General features: G+C 34.8%; 1 protein-coding gene across 10 annotated transcripts in view; it reads right to left on the bottom strand.

The window, feature by feature from the left end:
* The window catches only part of QKI (QKI, KH domain containing RNA binding), a 150,767-nt gene that overhangs the window by 81,060 nt on the left and 51,962 nt on the right, over positions 1 to 17,745 (bottom strand). For all 10 annotated transcript variants that reach the window (XM_068185228.1, XM_068185229.1, XM_068185236.1 and 7 more), the window contains exon 3: positions 6,530 to 6,646. In XM_068185228.1, coding sequence (XP_068041329.1) covers positions 6,530 to 6,646 — 117 coding nt within the window. The remainder of the gene's footprint in view (positions 1 to 6,529; positions 6,647 to 17,745) is intronic.

Raw genomic sequence — 17,745 nt, forward strand, 5'->3', positions numbered from 1 at the left:
CATTTTAATTTATAAACCAGACTTGTTTATGCAAGATGTTCAGGCAATGATTCAGGGTTCCCTTGATACACTTTTTTCCACTACACTTCGTGCTACTTTTTTCTGATTTCAAAATAAATCTAGATTCTCTCACTGCTTGCTCGTAAGGGTTTTTCCTCACAGGGAACTGACAGTAAAACAAATATAAGGAAAGCCTAATACAAGCTGATTTCAACTGGCAGGGCTTTGATTACACTTTAACAGATCACAGTTTCCAGTGTACTTAATGGCATTAAAAAGAAGTATTTAGTTAAAGTCAGTTATTTCCATATTTAATTAGCTCAATAACCAATTTAACTGCTCTCAGAACAAAATGACATATAATGAATTTTTGATAGCAAAGTTAATCACAGACCAAAGGCTTCACCTACTTTTCAAATTACATAGGAAATCCCATGTCTTAGCAGCACTAAAATCAGCTCGGAAGCTGCAACTTTGTATTGCGATCATGTAGCAATATATCCAATATACATTGGATATATTCGGTATGTAGCCAATAAAGGGCAAAAGTATGTATGAAATGAACCATTTAAAAGATGCATTGCATCAGATATGTATCAGTAATTTTTTATGAAAGACTAATATTACCTTGTAATAATTTTTAAGGTCCTCAGGCACCTAATTTTTTTCCCCTTCAAAATAAAGCCATTCTGCTCTTGAAACTAAGAGCATTCCCCTGGCTGCTATGAAAATACTCTTGAAATAAATTACTTCAAATAAGAAGCGTTTGTCAAATCTTATATAAAACTTCAGGAAAATGTTCTCTTGTAAAAATATGCATTCCCATACATAACTATGCTAGTTGTGCCTGCATTCTTCACTACTGTCATTGTGAACTGAACATTTTTTACTCAAAGAAAAGATGTATGAGGGGAAGTTTCCAAAGATAATAGTCTAGAAACTCTGGAGTACAAAACTCCCAGGAACAGGCTTAAAAGGAGTCTACTGTCAGTGACAAATAACACCTATTCACCACTGTTTAGTAAAAATTCTATTTAAAAGAATTATAATTTCACTAATCTTTAGCATTTAGTTACAAAATTAAATCAGTAATTTGGTAAAAGGACTTTTTTTTTTTCTGTGATGGCTTTCTTTTTTGTCTATGCTATTAGCTAATAGTGTAAACAGGGTCACTGGCTCAAATACTACCAGGGATATATAACTCTAGAGACCTCTCTTTTGTCTGTGAAAAGCAAAAAAGGCCATGCTTCAACCATTCTTTAATAAAAATAATATTTTAAAAAAATCCAGCTTTACAATTCCCCCTGTATTCAAAATAGCTAATTACAAATGAAATGAAGGTTTTGAAATTGAAACAGCCCATTTTCTTAGGTATTCACTACTGAAAAAAAAAATTAATTTACAAGCAACCAAAAATATTTTCAGCACACCTTATGTTTTCCTATGAACCTCCAGGAAGGCAAAGCAGTAGCAACCACTAAGTGTATTCTTAAACATCTTTATTAAAACAGCAGTTGTGACACAGTGAATAGGTAAGTTTACATTAATACTTTTTTGTTTAGAGTTGGTTTAAAAATGAAAGGCCAGTTATTGTAGTAGCCCAAAATTAAGCATTAGAAGTCTCCCAAGCCTGATCAGTTTGAGAAATCAAACTTAATCAAGACATACATGCTTATGAAAAAGTGTATTCAGAGGAAATGCCACTGTAGAAGACCCTGAAGTTTATGAAATCGTGAAGTTCCCAGGGTAGTATCTTAAACACTTCATTCTGAATGCCTTCAGTAATCTTCTATTCCAAGTTCATTACCTGAATGCAGCAGATTCAGCACACATGCTGTATAAGCCATGTCTCAGTCTCAGCTAAGGAGCCTGCTCTTACAATGGCTTTTAATGGATAATCATGGAAGTCGATGGCAAATCAAATGAATCTAAGTCAAACATTTGCAGCTTTGATTTGCAACAGAAATTAACAGAGCAGAACCCAGTGTCTCAAACATGCATAGCTGCTGCTCCACACTGTCTCAGTTTCCAGTAACGAGACGAATTTTAATAAACAGCATCCTTAAGGATGGATGTTGATAAGGGATTCTGTTAGTTACAGTTATAAAGGTAAAAGTAAGAATCTGACCTACCTCCAGAAACTCCACCACCATTGTCAAAAAGGGATTTTTTTTTAATAGAAGGACAGTAATTCTAGTAATGTATTATGAATATGAAATTGCTTTCACTGTCACATGTCTCTGTCCCCAGCCATTTAAAGTATTTTCCCCTAATATTCCTAAAGGTACTGCCAAAGAGTCAAAACCCCACCTTTGCAGCTAGCTACAAGATTTTTCAAAACTGCCATTCCAAACCACTATTTGCCAACACAGACATGTGTGATTGTCAAACAGCCCTGGCATGCTTTCGTGTAGAGGCACGTGCTAGAGGCAACAGGCCTCAGCTAGAAATTTACTCCTGGAACACGAGAACAATGATGGCTGGTCAGCCTTCCATTTTGAAACACAGAACAACTTCATTTCCCTGCACATGCTCAATATCTTCCATTTCAACATGCATGTCAGCACCAGAACTCTGTGATTTGTTCACACATAGTACTTAACACAGAATATAAAAGCTAAGCAACTTATAATTAAGGTGGCAATAAGAGGGCTTGCTCAACAAGACAGAACAATGTATTACCCGATGTCACTAACATCACTTTATTAGCTAAACAGAATGTTTAAGCCTTTCCATTGGAAAACAAAGTTTATCAGATGATATTTCAAAGCCTAAAAGGTAAAAAAAAAAAAATCACAAATATGTAACACTATACAGCATGTAAACTTAATAAAATATCCTGATCTCAAGACAGATAAATTTTTCCCCTCTGATATTTTCCTCAAACTTTGTGCAGGTACCAAGGACAGGGTTTTTCTAATTCCTTTTTAGCCATACTATCAAAACAGAAAAACAGAGTTTATAGAAATGGAATTATCTATTTACTATAACAACTTTACACAAGTCAAAGGTCAAGACCAGTACTAACTGAGAGCATGTCTTTCATGAAACCTCATATTTCTGCTTGCAAGGTGAACAGGATTGTAGGAACAAGTAAGCTGGAACAAGTAGGTCAAAAACCATAAATCAGTTCAAATCATCTAATACAGAGTGAAGTGTGACAGACTTGACCCTGCTACAGAGGATGAAGGCACAGTTCTTAAAATTTAGAACTGCATAGCTGCTTGCCCTTCTATTTGAAACTAGCAGTTGTAAGAAAAAAATTCTGTATATCATAATGAATTTGTATTCTGTATATCATCATGAATTCACAGCTTCCTCGTGAAGTAAAAATGAATTATACTGTCTCATCACACACTGTTCTAGGGGAGATTCTTGTCTAAAAGTAGAAAGAAATGGAAAAAAACCCAATGGAGTTGACCAAGGCTGCCACAAGTCAGCAGCCTGATGCTGTTGGTCTTCATATCCCTCTCTGAAGTGAGACACTGGCAGTGTGTTAAAGAGCACAGAGCTGACTCCCCATGGGCACGTCAATGCCTATTTTACAGAATTTGTGTAAGACAAGGGAGATGCAAAAAAATTGTTTTGCTTATCCATCATTGCACAGTCTTCGCTATACACTTTCTTTAAGTGGTGTGCAAGTTACTAGTTTTCTTCTCCACCTAATGAAAGGTGCACACACTGAGCAAAAAAATGCCTTGGTCTTAATAAAGTTACACATTCATTAGCTTCTGATGATTGCTTGCAACCCCTTTCCCCTTCCCAATAATCTCCTTCAAGTAACCCTAGGCTCTAATCACAGTATTCTCAGTAATTAAGGTTTTGATTTTAAATTTGTTGAAAGCTGCCTAGAGAGATATTCTGATTACCAGCTTAGCCTCAAATACAAACGATTTGAGGATTTCCTCTGCTTTCTGGGGGGGAATCTGTCAGCAAGTTTCAAGATGTGATGCCAGTTCAAGTGTTCTGGCCATGTGACAAGGATTCCTAATTCATTAATTCTTTCATAGGATCACAGAGCAAAGAAAAATTCTCTGCAGAGCATATCTGGATGGTTTCTTTTCCAGTATGTCAGTCTTTGTATTTTCTCTTGGATTCTGCAACCACTAGCAAGGCAGCAAAAGTACATGGACAGTTTATTCAAGTATTTAGTACCATGGAGCTGTCATGTAAGATTGACACTGCTTTAGTAATTATTCCTTCCCACAACCAATAAACTTTCTTTCATAATTAGCACTGGGAAATCTGTTTTCCAGGTATAAATTATACTCACAAAGTGCACCTAAAATATTAACCTGCATCTCTTGTCTCTTCCAAATTTCAAAACTATTCAGTGAAAAAAATTTTACATAGTGACTTTTCTAAACAACACTGACTCCAGAGAATGGAAAGGGTTTTAAAAAAGAATTAGTATCCTAACCTGCCATGAAAAAAATAGTATTACTTCTGCATTTTATACTTTGATGTTCAGTAGCATTTTGAAGTACAACCTGGAAAGAGAGAAACCATTTGAGAAAATGAAAAAAGGTGGCTATCACTAGATGCACTGAAAGACTAGGGAGTTCATCTGTAAGTATAATTCATCAGGAAAAGAGGCAACAGTCAACAGCAAGAAGTGTACTTGTGCCCCAGACTGACAGATGTCACTCCTTCTTTCTTTTGTCTGTGATCGCCATGTCTTAAATCAGATTCCAAATCATTATTTTTACAAGAAACATCTTATTGGTGCGCATAATAACCAAGGATTATGAAATTCTTCCTACTTCATCAACAGTGGTATAGCACCAAAAAGTCTGCCCTGAAAAATGTAAACTAATGACCAATACAAATCACCTCAGGAAAGCAAATGAGCTAAAAATATTAAGAATGGATGGCATGAAAATCAGTTTTCTGAAGAAAATTATTTGGCACTCAACACTGGTTTACAATCTATATAATACTGTTTGGTATACAAATACCTTATGATATCATTCAAATATATTTCACACTAACTGCAGTATTATCTCATTAAATTATCAATAGTCAAGTACTTTATATTTAAAAATTACGTAAGAGCCCAACTTCAAAGCTGTAATGAGCATTCAAGACTGGATCTATTTCTAGTTTTTAATGTGCATGAGGTTTTATCTGATCTGCCATACTTGTCCTTGCTGAAGGTAGATTTCTTTTCTTACTAAACTTAAAAAAAACAGGTGACTCACTCAGGTGGCCTCAGTTCTTCTAATCTTTTTCTTAAATACAAAAACTCCAGTAACTCCCACTGTCTAATCTTCTGCGAATTGTCAAAAAATACAATTAAAAAAAATACATGGGGAATAGGGGAAATCAGTTAAAAAAATACTTCCCCAGAGATTTAACCAGCCAAAGCTGGCAGAGAGATGACTAGAGAGATGACTTCCCACAGGACAGGACAGGTTTTGAAGTACAGTGGTAGGAGGACACTACACCTAGCAGCCATCTGGACATGGTCCTAGGAAACTTGGACATGATGACTCTGCCTGAGGAGTGAACCTCCACCACTCTGTGATTCTCTAACCAATATTTCACAAACTCCAAAACCTACAACAATGGTAGAATAAGACAAAGGACAGTGACAGTGTTCCAGCAGATTATGAAAACAAGAGACAATAAATGAAATTTGCAGGTAACACATTTATAAGCTTTGGGAAGGAAAAGATGTTTAAATATGTTTAACTGGGTAGACATTAATTTTCTATTGTAATTGTTATGTACTACATATGTATCAATAGAATGTATTATGTGGCTGATCATGTAAGGAAAAGATGGGAGGTTTTTCCTAAAAAAGAATCAAAAGAAACTGTATTTCTGGGAGCAAAGAGGAAATATTCAAAACTACAGTGGAGATGTTGGTGTAACCTCAGCAGCAGTAGCCAGAGGTAGAGGGAAATAGCTAGAAAATAAACCTAGAAAAACAGAGTTATCACGAGAGCAACCCAACATTCAGGAAGGCTCTATTGTGCCGTTTGCCCATTCATATGGGCAGAGCATGCATATTCCAGGACAAGGCAAGAACAGCTCTAATTACTTTGCAACTCCACCTGAACACAAAATAAAACCAGAAACACAGTGCTTTTTGGTCCACTCAGACAGAAGTGACTGCCAGAAATACATTTAACTTTTTTTCCCCCAATCCACACTCCATGCACAAATCATTACCTTGGTAATTCAATACAAGAAAGTTATTAATAAGACCTTTGAGGTTAACAGTTCTTTCCTAGAAAAATACATTTAACTTCAATTTTTAACTCTACCTTATGAAATGTGACACAATTCTAAGTTATTTATTACTTAATACTTTATAATTGCTAGTTAGACTCCCAACTGCAGAATTATGGAGTATGTACATTTTACTTCTTCAGGACAGCCTGTGTTATTTACTAAATCTGTGTAAGATACTAGATAAAAAAGCATAATAGTAAGAACACAACAAGAATGAGAGACATGAGCTTATCCTCCATTAGAAAACAAAATTATGCATCTGAAACTACACTGCCCTTCAAGACCTTACCTTCTTTTTGTCCCTCATTGAGCCCTTCCCTCGGACCATTATCTTGCATCCTGTTTCTGCCTCAAGCTGTTTAGCTGTTAGTCCTCTGGGCCCAAGGATTCTTCCAACAAAGTTAAACTGAAAGAAAAAAAAAATAATTTCTAAAAAATCAAGTAAATAAAATTAGTTTAATATTTAACAAGATGTATTTCTGTGTCTAAAAATATCAAGTGTTTAATGGCTTAGGACACCACACTAAATGCCTGAGGTTGAAAAATGAGTTAGGTACTGTTTTTATACATTAAGTACCTACATGACCCCAACTTTAGGGATATGAGTCTCAGGTGGAACTAGGTCTTTTAGATGTAACATCAGGTAGTCTACATCAGCAGCAGTTCCTAATTCCCTCCTCATTAAGTTGTACAAGCTCTTACAGAAACTCCGAGCTGCTCTCCCTCACCACTAAGGTGTCCAGCCATGCACATCTGTAGGGCAACAAGGTGCACCATGGCAAGGAGACACACAGGGGCTGGGTGCCCAATCTGGGAAGGACATCAAAAATAGCTCTTCTTTATCTACCCATGCCATAGCATTTCCTTCAGAAAAAAACAAATGAGGCCTCCTACATGTTTATTTTAGGATTCATGGGCAACATTTCTTAAAAATATGGTATTGTCATACATACATACACACACACACACATATATAAAATATTTGTATATATAAAAATTTATGTGTCTATACAGACACAGCAAAAGCACATCACTTTTTGTAAGCTGTATAATTTATTTAGTTGTACATACAAATAAAGCAAGCATTTCACGTTTAATTGGCTGACTTCAGCAGACAGCCCCCCACCTACACTCAATACAGTAATACCACCATTTAGCCATACATAACATTATTTCCTAGTTATTTTCAAGAGCTTTTCCCCTTTCATTATTTTCAACCACACATTCTGAAAATTATGACATAAGTAAAAAAAGCACTAAGTAATGGTAGCATTGAGAACACAGAGCAGTACTCTGTGACAACTGCAGAGCAAAGATGAAGCACCAGCTCAAAGGAGAGATAAACTAAGAAATTTCAGACTGAACATTAAATTCAAAGAAAAAATTAAAAGAACAGAAACTCTGCTGTAACATTCTGCTCTGGATATTTTAGATCCCGGTAAACAAAGTTATTCAATGGAATTGTGAAAAAGTTGTTGGCTTTCATTTCCTCAGTTAATTAAAACTGGGCTTGAGTACTAAAACTCAATGTATTTGAAATCCTTATGAAACTGAAAAGACCAGAAATTATTTAGGAGTAAGCAGAAATTATGAACACAAGCAAATTAAAGTTCTTTAAGAAAATTAACAGTGTTTCACAGCAGCTAAACTATTCTGGGAATATACACTCCCAAAGTTATTTAGTATTGCAAGCTCAGAAAACAAAGACATATTATGAAGTCTGAATCAACTACAGGGAGGTGAGGGGGTGTGTAGTTAAGACGAAAGAACTTGTGAACACAGAAACTGAATCATAAGAAATTAAAGAAACATTCACTAAGCCTTCATAAAGCAATGAAGTAGCTAAAAGTAATAAAGTTCAGCTGTGAAATATTACTAAAATCTTACATGTCACACATTTTGTGTTTAATACCGAAACTGTACCACTGTTTTACATGAACAGTATTTTACTTGCTTTTCTCCACAACTACACTTCTGCACACTAAAACTTTAGATATCTATGCCATTCCACTGACAAAGCTAAAGTAATATTGCAAAGCTGATTTGAAATCAGTATTTTAACCAACACACATGCTGACTATTGCTATATTCTCAATCTCCCAAGAAAAACAGCAGTCTCTAATGTTTCATCAATTTGGATCATGAGTAAAAGAATAACCAAATAATAACATACTTCAGATTAAAAAAATAAATAGAACTATACAGAATACAAAGAAAAAAAAAGGGAGGAATCTGTATTAGCCTGAAGTTTGCAACTTTACTGTGTTGTCTGAACATTATTTAGAATTTCTAAGTGAGAAATCACAGACTAAAAACTGCAACACAATCTGTTAAATATTAAACCAGTTCCTTTACCAGTTACTCTCAGGATATGTTCCTTTTAAAAAGCCTTCATAAATTGTTCCAAGGCAGCTCAACCCCACCTTTTCTTTGCAAATTGTACGCATTAACACTTGGAGTCTTTTTGTATAGCTACTCCTTCCTAACAGCTGCCTGTTCTCATTGCCTCTCTTGGGCCCTAGAATTTGATCATATCTAAAATCTGCAGGATGCCTAGACAAGGCAGTACTTCTACTGAAATCTCAACAATGTTAAGTAGTCAGAACAATTATATCTTATAAACCACATTCTTATTAACACATCCCAGGTTGTTTCTTTCCCTCCCTCAAAAATTCAGTTCTTATGTTTGTTTCAACATTCATTGTCCCCAAATACTCCTCTCCATTACCTCAGCCTTGATCCTGTCCCCTGGTTTTAGATTCATATGAAACTTTTACACCCCCCTAAAACAGCATATTGCTCTACATTTGTGTAATGAATTTCATATTGTTGACTTCAGGCATAGTAATTTCAAGACAGAATTAAAATTTAAAACTGACTTTAAAAGCATTTGATAATGACCTAATTTCTTTCTAAGCATACATTCTATCCTACCAACCAAATTTTCTTCAATGTTTTAGAGATACAAGATGAAAGAGAACACTGCAGGACCCCACCTGAGGTGCAGTCTTAATCAATCAGTAATCAATCATCATAGATTAAGCCAAGTATTCCTTTAACAAATGATCCCCTACCTTTTGTACCAATGTATCACTGTCAGTATTCAGTTCCTCAGACAACCATCTTAAAAGTCCAAGTTCAGAAATCGTAGAAAAACATAATTCAGACTCTTTTGTCGGAAAGACAAAGCAGTGACCAGCAAGACCACATCTCAGGAACACAGTAAGCTTTCAAGTTAGACAGTTTTGTCAGAATCCAGTTGTATCTGCAGCTACTGCTTCTCTTACCTGTCAGGCCAGCTAGGCTATCAAAAAGAATTATCAGCGTAAGACATCTGACAAATTCATAAGACCATTCTTAACATCTAACTCTGCTTCTTGTGCTCTTTGTCTCATATTGTCACCCAAACACACTCATCATTGCATTGTGTTTCTCTATAAACAACACACCTGTGTTCAGGAATACTGTTTGTTCTAACATTTTTACAAAGCTAAGAATATTTCCCTTTTATTTCCTGCAGTGTTTCTTACTTTGCATTTGAGTACTGTAGGATTCACCTCACCCCCAGCGAATTCAGAAATCAATTTGACCAATTTAAGGCTGCACTGCTTTGAAGGTTAGCCTCACATATGTTGAAAAGTGAGATTATGTTAAAAATTAAGCAGAGGTGGCTCAAGCGAAGATTAACTGCTTCTACAACAACACAGAAAAAGCAATCAAATGAAGTCAGTCTCTCATTCCACAACAATTAATATCTCCCCACACTCAGTATATTTTCGTATGAAAAATTTTCACTAGTGGTATTTAACAATTGTTTTCCTGAGTTTTATTTTCATGTGCTCAAATCTTCCTCAACTAAAAATCAGAACTAAAGAAACAACCTCCAGAAGACTGTGACACACAAACACAAGAGCATCCTAAAAGCAAAGTGTTTAGTGGAGCTCAAGTGCTGAAGTTCCAACCAGTTACACTCTTGTTGCTCTTCCTCTGCCTGTTTTCTCTGCATCATCACCCTCACATTCGCTTAGTTTACTAACTTTTCATGTTTGAAGTTTTCAGCCTGTACAAAACACTACTGGATCTTGCTGGTGTGTAAGACAGTTTTTGCCTTTTTTTGAGAAGATGTCCAAAATACACACCCTAAAGAAAAAAGAGACAGCATATCTTGGGAGACTGCACATGAGGATCTTTGTTACTCAAAGTGTTTAAGCAGAAAAAAAAATGTATTGGGGAAAAAAAGCTGCTCCAAATCCTAATGTTTCTACCTACTCTGGGATATTAATGATTATTCTGCAGCAACTGACGTTCTCAGGAGTCAACAGAATTTCCATGTGGTGACCTACCTAACAAGTCCATTGCATAAGAAACACCCCTGATAAAAACATCTTCTATTCCCTACACACAGAATAACTATTTCCTAAGCAGACCAGGTGCTTTTATAGTCCTCACCAGTCCCCACACCCAGAACAAAAGTAGTAAAGTAAGAATGAACCTTGCCAAAGACTCAGAGCTGCTGATTAATGAGAGACTACAATGAAGTGTGTCTGGTTTTTACAGTATGGGAAATGCAGTGTTTAAGGATCTTTCCATGCATGTTAAAATCTGAGGAACTTCAGGCAGACAAGGAGTACTAAATTTCATACTTCTATTGTGACTTTCGTGTTTTCCTTTGAAATATGAAAGTAAGATGTGGCAAGAACTAATTTAACTTACAAAAGAATTCTTTACTTCATTAAGGGAAATTAATTTGAAAAAAAAAAACTAATTTGATTGAAATATCCAAATCTAGCAAGAAAGAACATAAATGCATACATTTGATCAAACAATTATTTAACTCAATTAAAAACTCATTTATTCTACCATCTTATTAGCAAATGTTCCAGTGACTTACTAAACATTGATTTTGCAGAGTCAGTTACTTATCACTGGAAAAAAAAAACAACAAAACAAGCTGTCCTTCAAGTCTATTTCAACTTAAGGAAATCAAGTAAAGTTTTAAAAAGCTTTTATGTTCTTAGGTACAATGTGTATTTGAGTACTTTTCATACCCAGCCTAAACAATATTTTAAGGAAAGTCTCAAGAAAAGCTCAGTAGTTCCTCTTACAACAAAACCAAAAGATGCTTTACTCATCATACTGACTTTAAGCATACTTTAGGATAAGCAGCTAAATTCAGAAAAATATTATAAACACACAGAAAAGGAGCCCTTTCTTTACTAATGATTCATAACAAAAGCTTAGCAATCTATCTGTGTTTCTGGTAATCCAGCATTTGGTTTCACCATCTGATCCCCAGCTTAGAAAAATCACATAAATTCTATTATTTCTTTTTAAAAAACCCCACTGTAATTACTACAACTGAGTACTTGTAACCATAACTGTCCACTCTTGATGAGGTCATTTAATTCTTAACACCCTGCAGAAAGCAGCTTCAGTATAGTTATGTCATATATGGAAACAAGGTCTCCATTTTGAGACTACCTTTATATATAATTTCCCTTTTTTTAATTGTAACAGGACAAAAACTTCAGACTTCTCAATCAGTTCGCGAGCAGCCTTGCTTACCCTTACCCATATTTTTCCCAGTTCTATTTTATAGCCTAGTTAAATGTTAGACACAACTGCTAGCTGAAAGTGGATTTTCATCAAGAGAGAAAACTATACCTTATATTCAGGTTTCTCCATGGTCAAATCAGTTTTCAGATTGCATACAGATATATTAAGCAAACTAAAGAATCCCAAAAATGTGGTTTAAAGTGTCCTGGTGGTTAGTTTGCTTTTTGAAGACATGGGGAGCAGCATTTCCTGCTCATTTCACTGTCATATGATTTTCCACACCAAATAAAAAGCATCTGAAGACCAGGACTCTGTGTGGTTCAGTGGTTAAAATATGTCATGGTTAAGAAGCAATTGAAAACTGGATCTTATAATGGAGAACATCTGGTAATTTTATCTTAAGCAGCAATGCTGGCAGTCAGTTTAGCCACTTAAGAAGAAACTTTCTACGTCTTCAGATTGCAGTAGTCATACTCCAAGACCATTTAGGAGGTAACTTAATCTGACAGAGACTCAGGCTAGAATGCCAACCATGGAAATGGAGTAATGAAGAGACACAAAGGAACTGCAAGACAACGAAGGCATTCAAAACAAAACATGATGAATGCATATGGCTCTCACAATGGTGTTTGTTTAATGTGAGTACTCTTTGTGAGAAAGATTAACGTTACTCCAAAGATTAATAACTTTCTTAATGATACAATTAAATTAAAGTATGTATTTTCATGCATGTTTTTTGCAAAGAAAATCAGCTAATGTATTTAATTGTAACATTTATACACAAACAAACTTGAAATACTACAGCAGGTAAAAAATAGCACTATGCTGACAAAGCAAATACAAGAATGGACACTGAATCCAATAAAGCTTTCACTGACCCACCAAAATTAGCAAATTTAGGTTTCATTTTTTTCATTGTCTTCTTTTTAAAGGAATATTGGTTTATGGTACTGGTAATACAGTTATTTTTCTGCATTTCTTATCTTGCATCGCTCTTAGCCGAGTCTTAGACAATCAAAAAAATGAATCAGATACATATGGCTGATTTGGTTTTCTGAAAGCCTGTAACTTGAAACAAGTATAAAACCACTTGAGGTATTAGAAAAGAAAATATAGCATATTAAACCGCAAGATTGCATACTTTCAGTTAGGTAGTTTAGTGTTTAATAAGGAAAACAAAGCTTGTAGAATAAAATTATAGATAGGTACCTTTGAGAATGAATTTCTGAGAAAGTAATCTGAAACATTGTATAGGAAAAAAAGAAATGACAAATGGGTAATTTACCCTACTTTACACTGCACATGCTTTCTAGCAATAACATTTTCTAATATTTATTCCATTAGTATATCATGACCATTTAACCGTTTCTACAATAACGACTTTGTCAAAATATTGGCTTTTGGTTGCTGCTTTTTGGGTTTTTGGGGCTTTTTTTACAAGCACAGCGGTATTTCTCTGTACAAACACATACACATACTGTTAAGAAAATTAGCATTTACACCTGTACACACGTAATTTGCCAGTAAAATAGCAGTTATGGATTAAATAGTGAACATTTACAGCCCCCACCTCCTTCTTTCAGTCAAAATTCTTTAAATACTTGAAACTGTTGCCACTATCTCCTCCCATACCAAAGATGATACTACTACATTTTTTGGTAGGTTGGGATTAACAGAACAGAAAGTTTCTTTTTCCATGATGACAAAACCTCAGATATATTTCATGCCCTTTTAAGTATTTTCAGTGATTCAACACCACACTTAACAGAAAACAGCTACACAGCTTTTTTGAAGCAGTAAGAACTACTATCAAATAAAAACAAGTGCATCCCATACTCAGTAAGCACATAATAGATTAACCAAAAACAAAGAAGGCCAAGTTCATATAAACAGCCACTTGTATATATTTCGGAAATCAAGAGGGAAAAGTATAATGTTTCAAGAATAATGCTGAAATTGTGAAATCTTTCACTAACTGCATTAACATGTAGTTTGAGGATTAAATGTCCTCCAGCCCAATTTGGCAATTCTGTAACATGGTTAAGAAAAACAGATTATCTGATGAGATTTTAAAGGAAGTAGAGGCTGACAAAGCAGATGGTATTATCATTGTCAACACAGTGAACACAGACAATAGTAACCACATTTAGAAGTTAATTTTTATATACAAACTAACTTTAGGTAGCAGTTAAAACTGCTAGTGACAACACCTGAAGATGTTTCCCCAAGTCGCTACCAAACCCACCTAACTACTGGTAATAGAAGAGTTGCTGCAGACAATGCATGAGAAACATTCGCTCAATTCCTAAATATGGCATGTTTTCTAAGCAAAATAACCAACTAAAGGCCAAAGTACACATGTAGTGAATATCAGTATGACATATAATCTGCTTATGTCAAATATATCCACTTACATGTGCCATGTGTATCTGATATATACTATTCTAATACTATAATCAAAGCTAAATGAGAACTATTGAAGCATTTAAGTGATGGAGTTAAGTAATAAATTAGAAATGCTGTGCTGTAAGAAACTTATACATGCAAATTACCATTAAATAATCTCTTCATCACTTAAACACAAAAATAAAACCATTAAGGTACTGGAAAACAAAATACAGATTATCAACTGTCAGAAAATCAGGATCTGGCATATTTTCAATTAGGTATTTTTGTGCTAGATAAACAAAATCAGAACTTCCAGCACATCTGTTGAACTACCTCTGAGATGACTTCAAGTGTGAGCAATTTAATCCCCAACATTAAATAAAAGGGTCACTACAGCTAAAATATTTAATGCAGTTCTAATTCTCTAAAATTTGAGTGGTCACAAAGAGGAGAACAGCATCTTAGAAAGCAGATAATGAAAATATTTCTTTTCCTTTCCTTAGTGTATTAAATGGCTAAGAATAATTTTCAATACATATTTAATGCACTCAGACTGGTTCCATATTTATTTAGTACACTGCATACATTTTTAACAAAGATTATAGGGTTGGGGGCATTTTGGGTTTCTTTTTTTTTTTTTTTTTGGGTTCTAGTTCAGTTACCATAATCACTTTTCAACATCAAAGCCAGATAGTAACTTGTCTTGTTATGAGAAAGAACTGATAATTATTGTGGGAGTGAGACCAGCTCGGTCTAGTTCAAAAATGTATTAATGCAAAAAACAAAGGATATGAACGTAATTGTAATACATTACTAAAACATAGTATTTGTGCAGCAGGAGAACAAAGTTAACATTCAGTGTTTTGAAGTCTGATATATTATACAAAAAATATCAGCAACTGGAGGAAAATGAAAAGAACACATTAGTGCAAAGGTTTTGCCTATTACTCATTGCAGAGGTTCCAATGAAAAATGCAGGTAGTAACAGAGGAAATGAGTTCTCTGCATACAAATACCTGTATCTATTATTCTATCCCAGAACTACATTTAAATATTACATAATGCAGTGTAGGAGTAATTTTGGTAACATTTTAAATTCCTTTAAATTACATTATATTTAACTGGGTTTTCCAGCACAGCTTCTTAAAACAATCAGAACAGTACAGATTCTATGAGATGTCCAGAAAGGAGAAAGATCTCCAGAAACTTTACCAAACTTATTAGTAAGCACTATGTAGAGCAGGAGAGAACAACTTCAATCTCTCTTCAAAGTACTGGGGTATTTATATTTCATGGCATGCATGAGTCAGTCTGCCTCAATGCTGTTTAACCTCTAACTCACCTCATCTAGAAAGCTGGGGCCATCAGCACAATTCAAACACTGAATTGTTCACATTATGTTCAGAACCAAATAAAATCTCTTGAATGAACACACACACGCTGCACATTGGTTGGCTCACAAAAACTGAGCATGGTACTTGGCATTCACTGGACAATCAGTAAACAGACCTGGCCCACGCAGACTCCACACACCATCTTTACACAGAAATGCGGATAGAAATTCACCTATGTTTTCCAGTAAAACTTCACTGAGGCAACAGTAAACAATCAATGATGAACAGCAGCACCTTGTTCTCGCTATAGGACTAAGAACTGCTGCCTTCCCTTCTTGGATATCAGCAATACGTGTTTAATGGTTTAAAGGATGGATTAGCATAACAAATATTTAGGTCTACCTTAAAAATTACTCATCTCTTAGTTCTTAGTGGTGCTATTTTCTAAGTAACATTAAAAACAGGTGGTAAAATAAATTAGAACTTTCAAGGTTTATAACATGACATCAAGATTTGTTTCAATTTAAGATTTTGCCACTTCAAGTAGTTCTGTTATTTACTAGAATCACAAATATTACATTTTCAAAGGGCGACCCTGAGTCCTATTCAACAATTAAATTATCTTTGCTAGTACCTGTATTCTGGCACTGTAACATTATTTAACAAATGGAATATAACTTCCAGTTGTGTTCTGGAATGTGCCAAAATAAACAGCACACCATATAATTTCAGATAGAAAACTGAGATTATATTAACTGGGTGATTAATTTGAATAGAAATATTGCTTGCTACAATAAAAACTAAATTGGTTTTTATGAAGCAGCACCATACGATTAAAGTCTCAACACCACAGCAACATAACGTTCTTAAAATAAAAATATCAACGTACTGCATTTGATAAAATCATAGAACAGTTAGGGTTGGAAGGAAACTTGAAGATCATATAATTCCAAACTCCTGCCAGGGGCAGGGACACGTTCCATCAGACCAGGCTGCTCAGACCTCCATCCAACCTGGCCTTGAACACTTCCAGGGATGGAGCATCCACAGTTTCTCTGGGCAACCTGTCTCTGGGCAACAGTGTCTCACCACCCTAAGGGTGAGGAATTTCTTCCTAACATCTAATTTAATTCTACCCTCTTTCAGTTTAAGTCAACTTCCCCCCTGACCTATCCTAAAAGACCATCTCCAGCTCTCTTGCAGGGTCCCTTCAGATCCTGTAAGGATGCCACAATTTACATATTGTGATTTGCAATGTTAGCTTTGTTGGTAGAGTTGACTTGCCCATTACAGATTATTACAGATTATTCGCATTTGTTCCTGATGGAGCAGAATATCAGCCACTGATATAGTGATCATTCAAAAAGCTAAGAATCTTTCTGATCACTGCAGCTGTAAGCTAGTCAAACCAGATTATCCATGTGATGTCAATAAAATATATCATTTTTTACCCAGCAGACCACATCCTAATGCTTAAAACGCTCAAAAAAAGAAAAAAATTAAAAAGTATAGCTGGGATTTAGAATGAATTACTAAATCCTTTAAATCCACATCATTCACCTCTAATAACCTCTGCTGAAGGCTTTGAGAGCATGTTTAACTGACAAACAGCTTTACAAACTTCATGTAAATACATTAGACCAGATCTATAAAAAAATGAAATAAATAAAATAAAAATCAGGCTAGCTTTCCAGGTAATTTTAATAATGGTAATACAGCTTTCTTGATTAAAGAACAAAGAAATCTCAAAGCACAGATTAAAGGATACAACTGAAGGATAGAACTTTTTTCTCCAAATTCTAAACTTTCAATTTAAAGGAAGACTTGGTAAATTAAAATTAAATACTTGGTGTTGTTTCTGTTAGGTATTGAAAAACTTTTAATGAAATATAATGATAGCTAGATATTTACCTAAATAAACTTCATTTTTACCACTGAAATTCTAATTAATGTGACAGAACCATCTGAGTAGCTACACGTAGTTGGCTGAATGCATTACAACTAATCAGAGAAGCCAAGACACAGTTTTCATTTACCATCTGTTTGAAATAGGCATCTGTCAGAACTCATCATCAGAATACAGTCATAAGAATTCAAGACATAGTAATTCCTGTATATACAAAACTCAGTATCTTCAAAATGTTATCTGACTTAATTTTCATCCATTGAAACAACACTGAACCACTAACATAGTCTTCTTGGAAAATATATTTTCAGCTCCTCCAGG

This window comes from Anomalospiza imberbis, chromosome 3 (genome assembly GCF_031753505.1).
Source record: "Anomalospiza imberbis isolate Cuckoo-Finch-1a 21T00152 chromosome 3, ASM3175350v1, whole genome shotgun sequence".
Taxonomy (NCBI): domain Eukaryota; kingdom Metazoa; phylum Chordata; class Aves; order Passeriformes; family Viduidae; genus Anomalospiza; species Anomalospiza imberbis.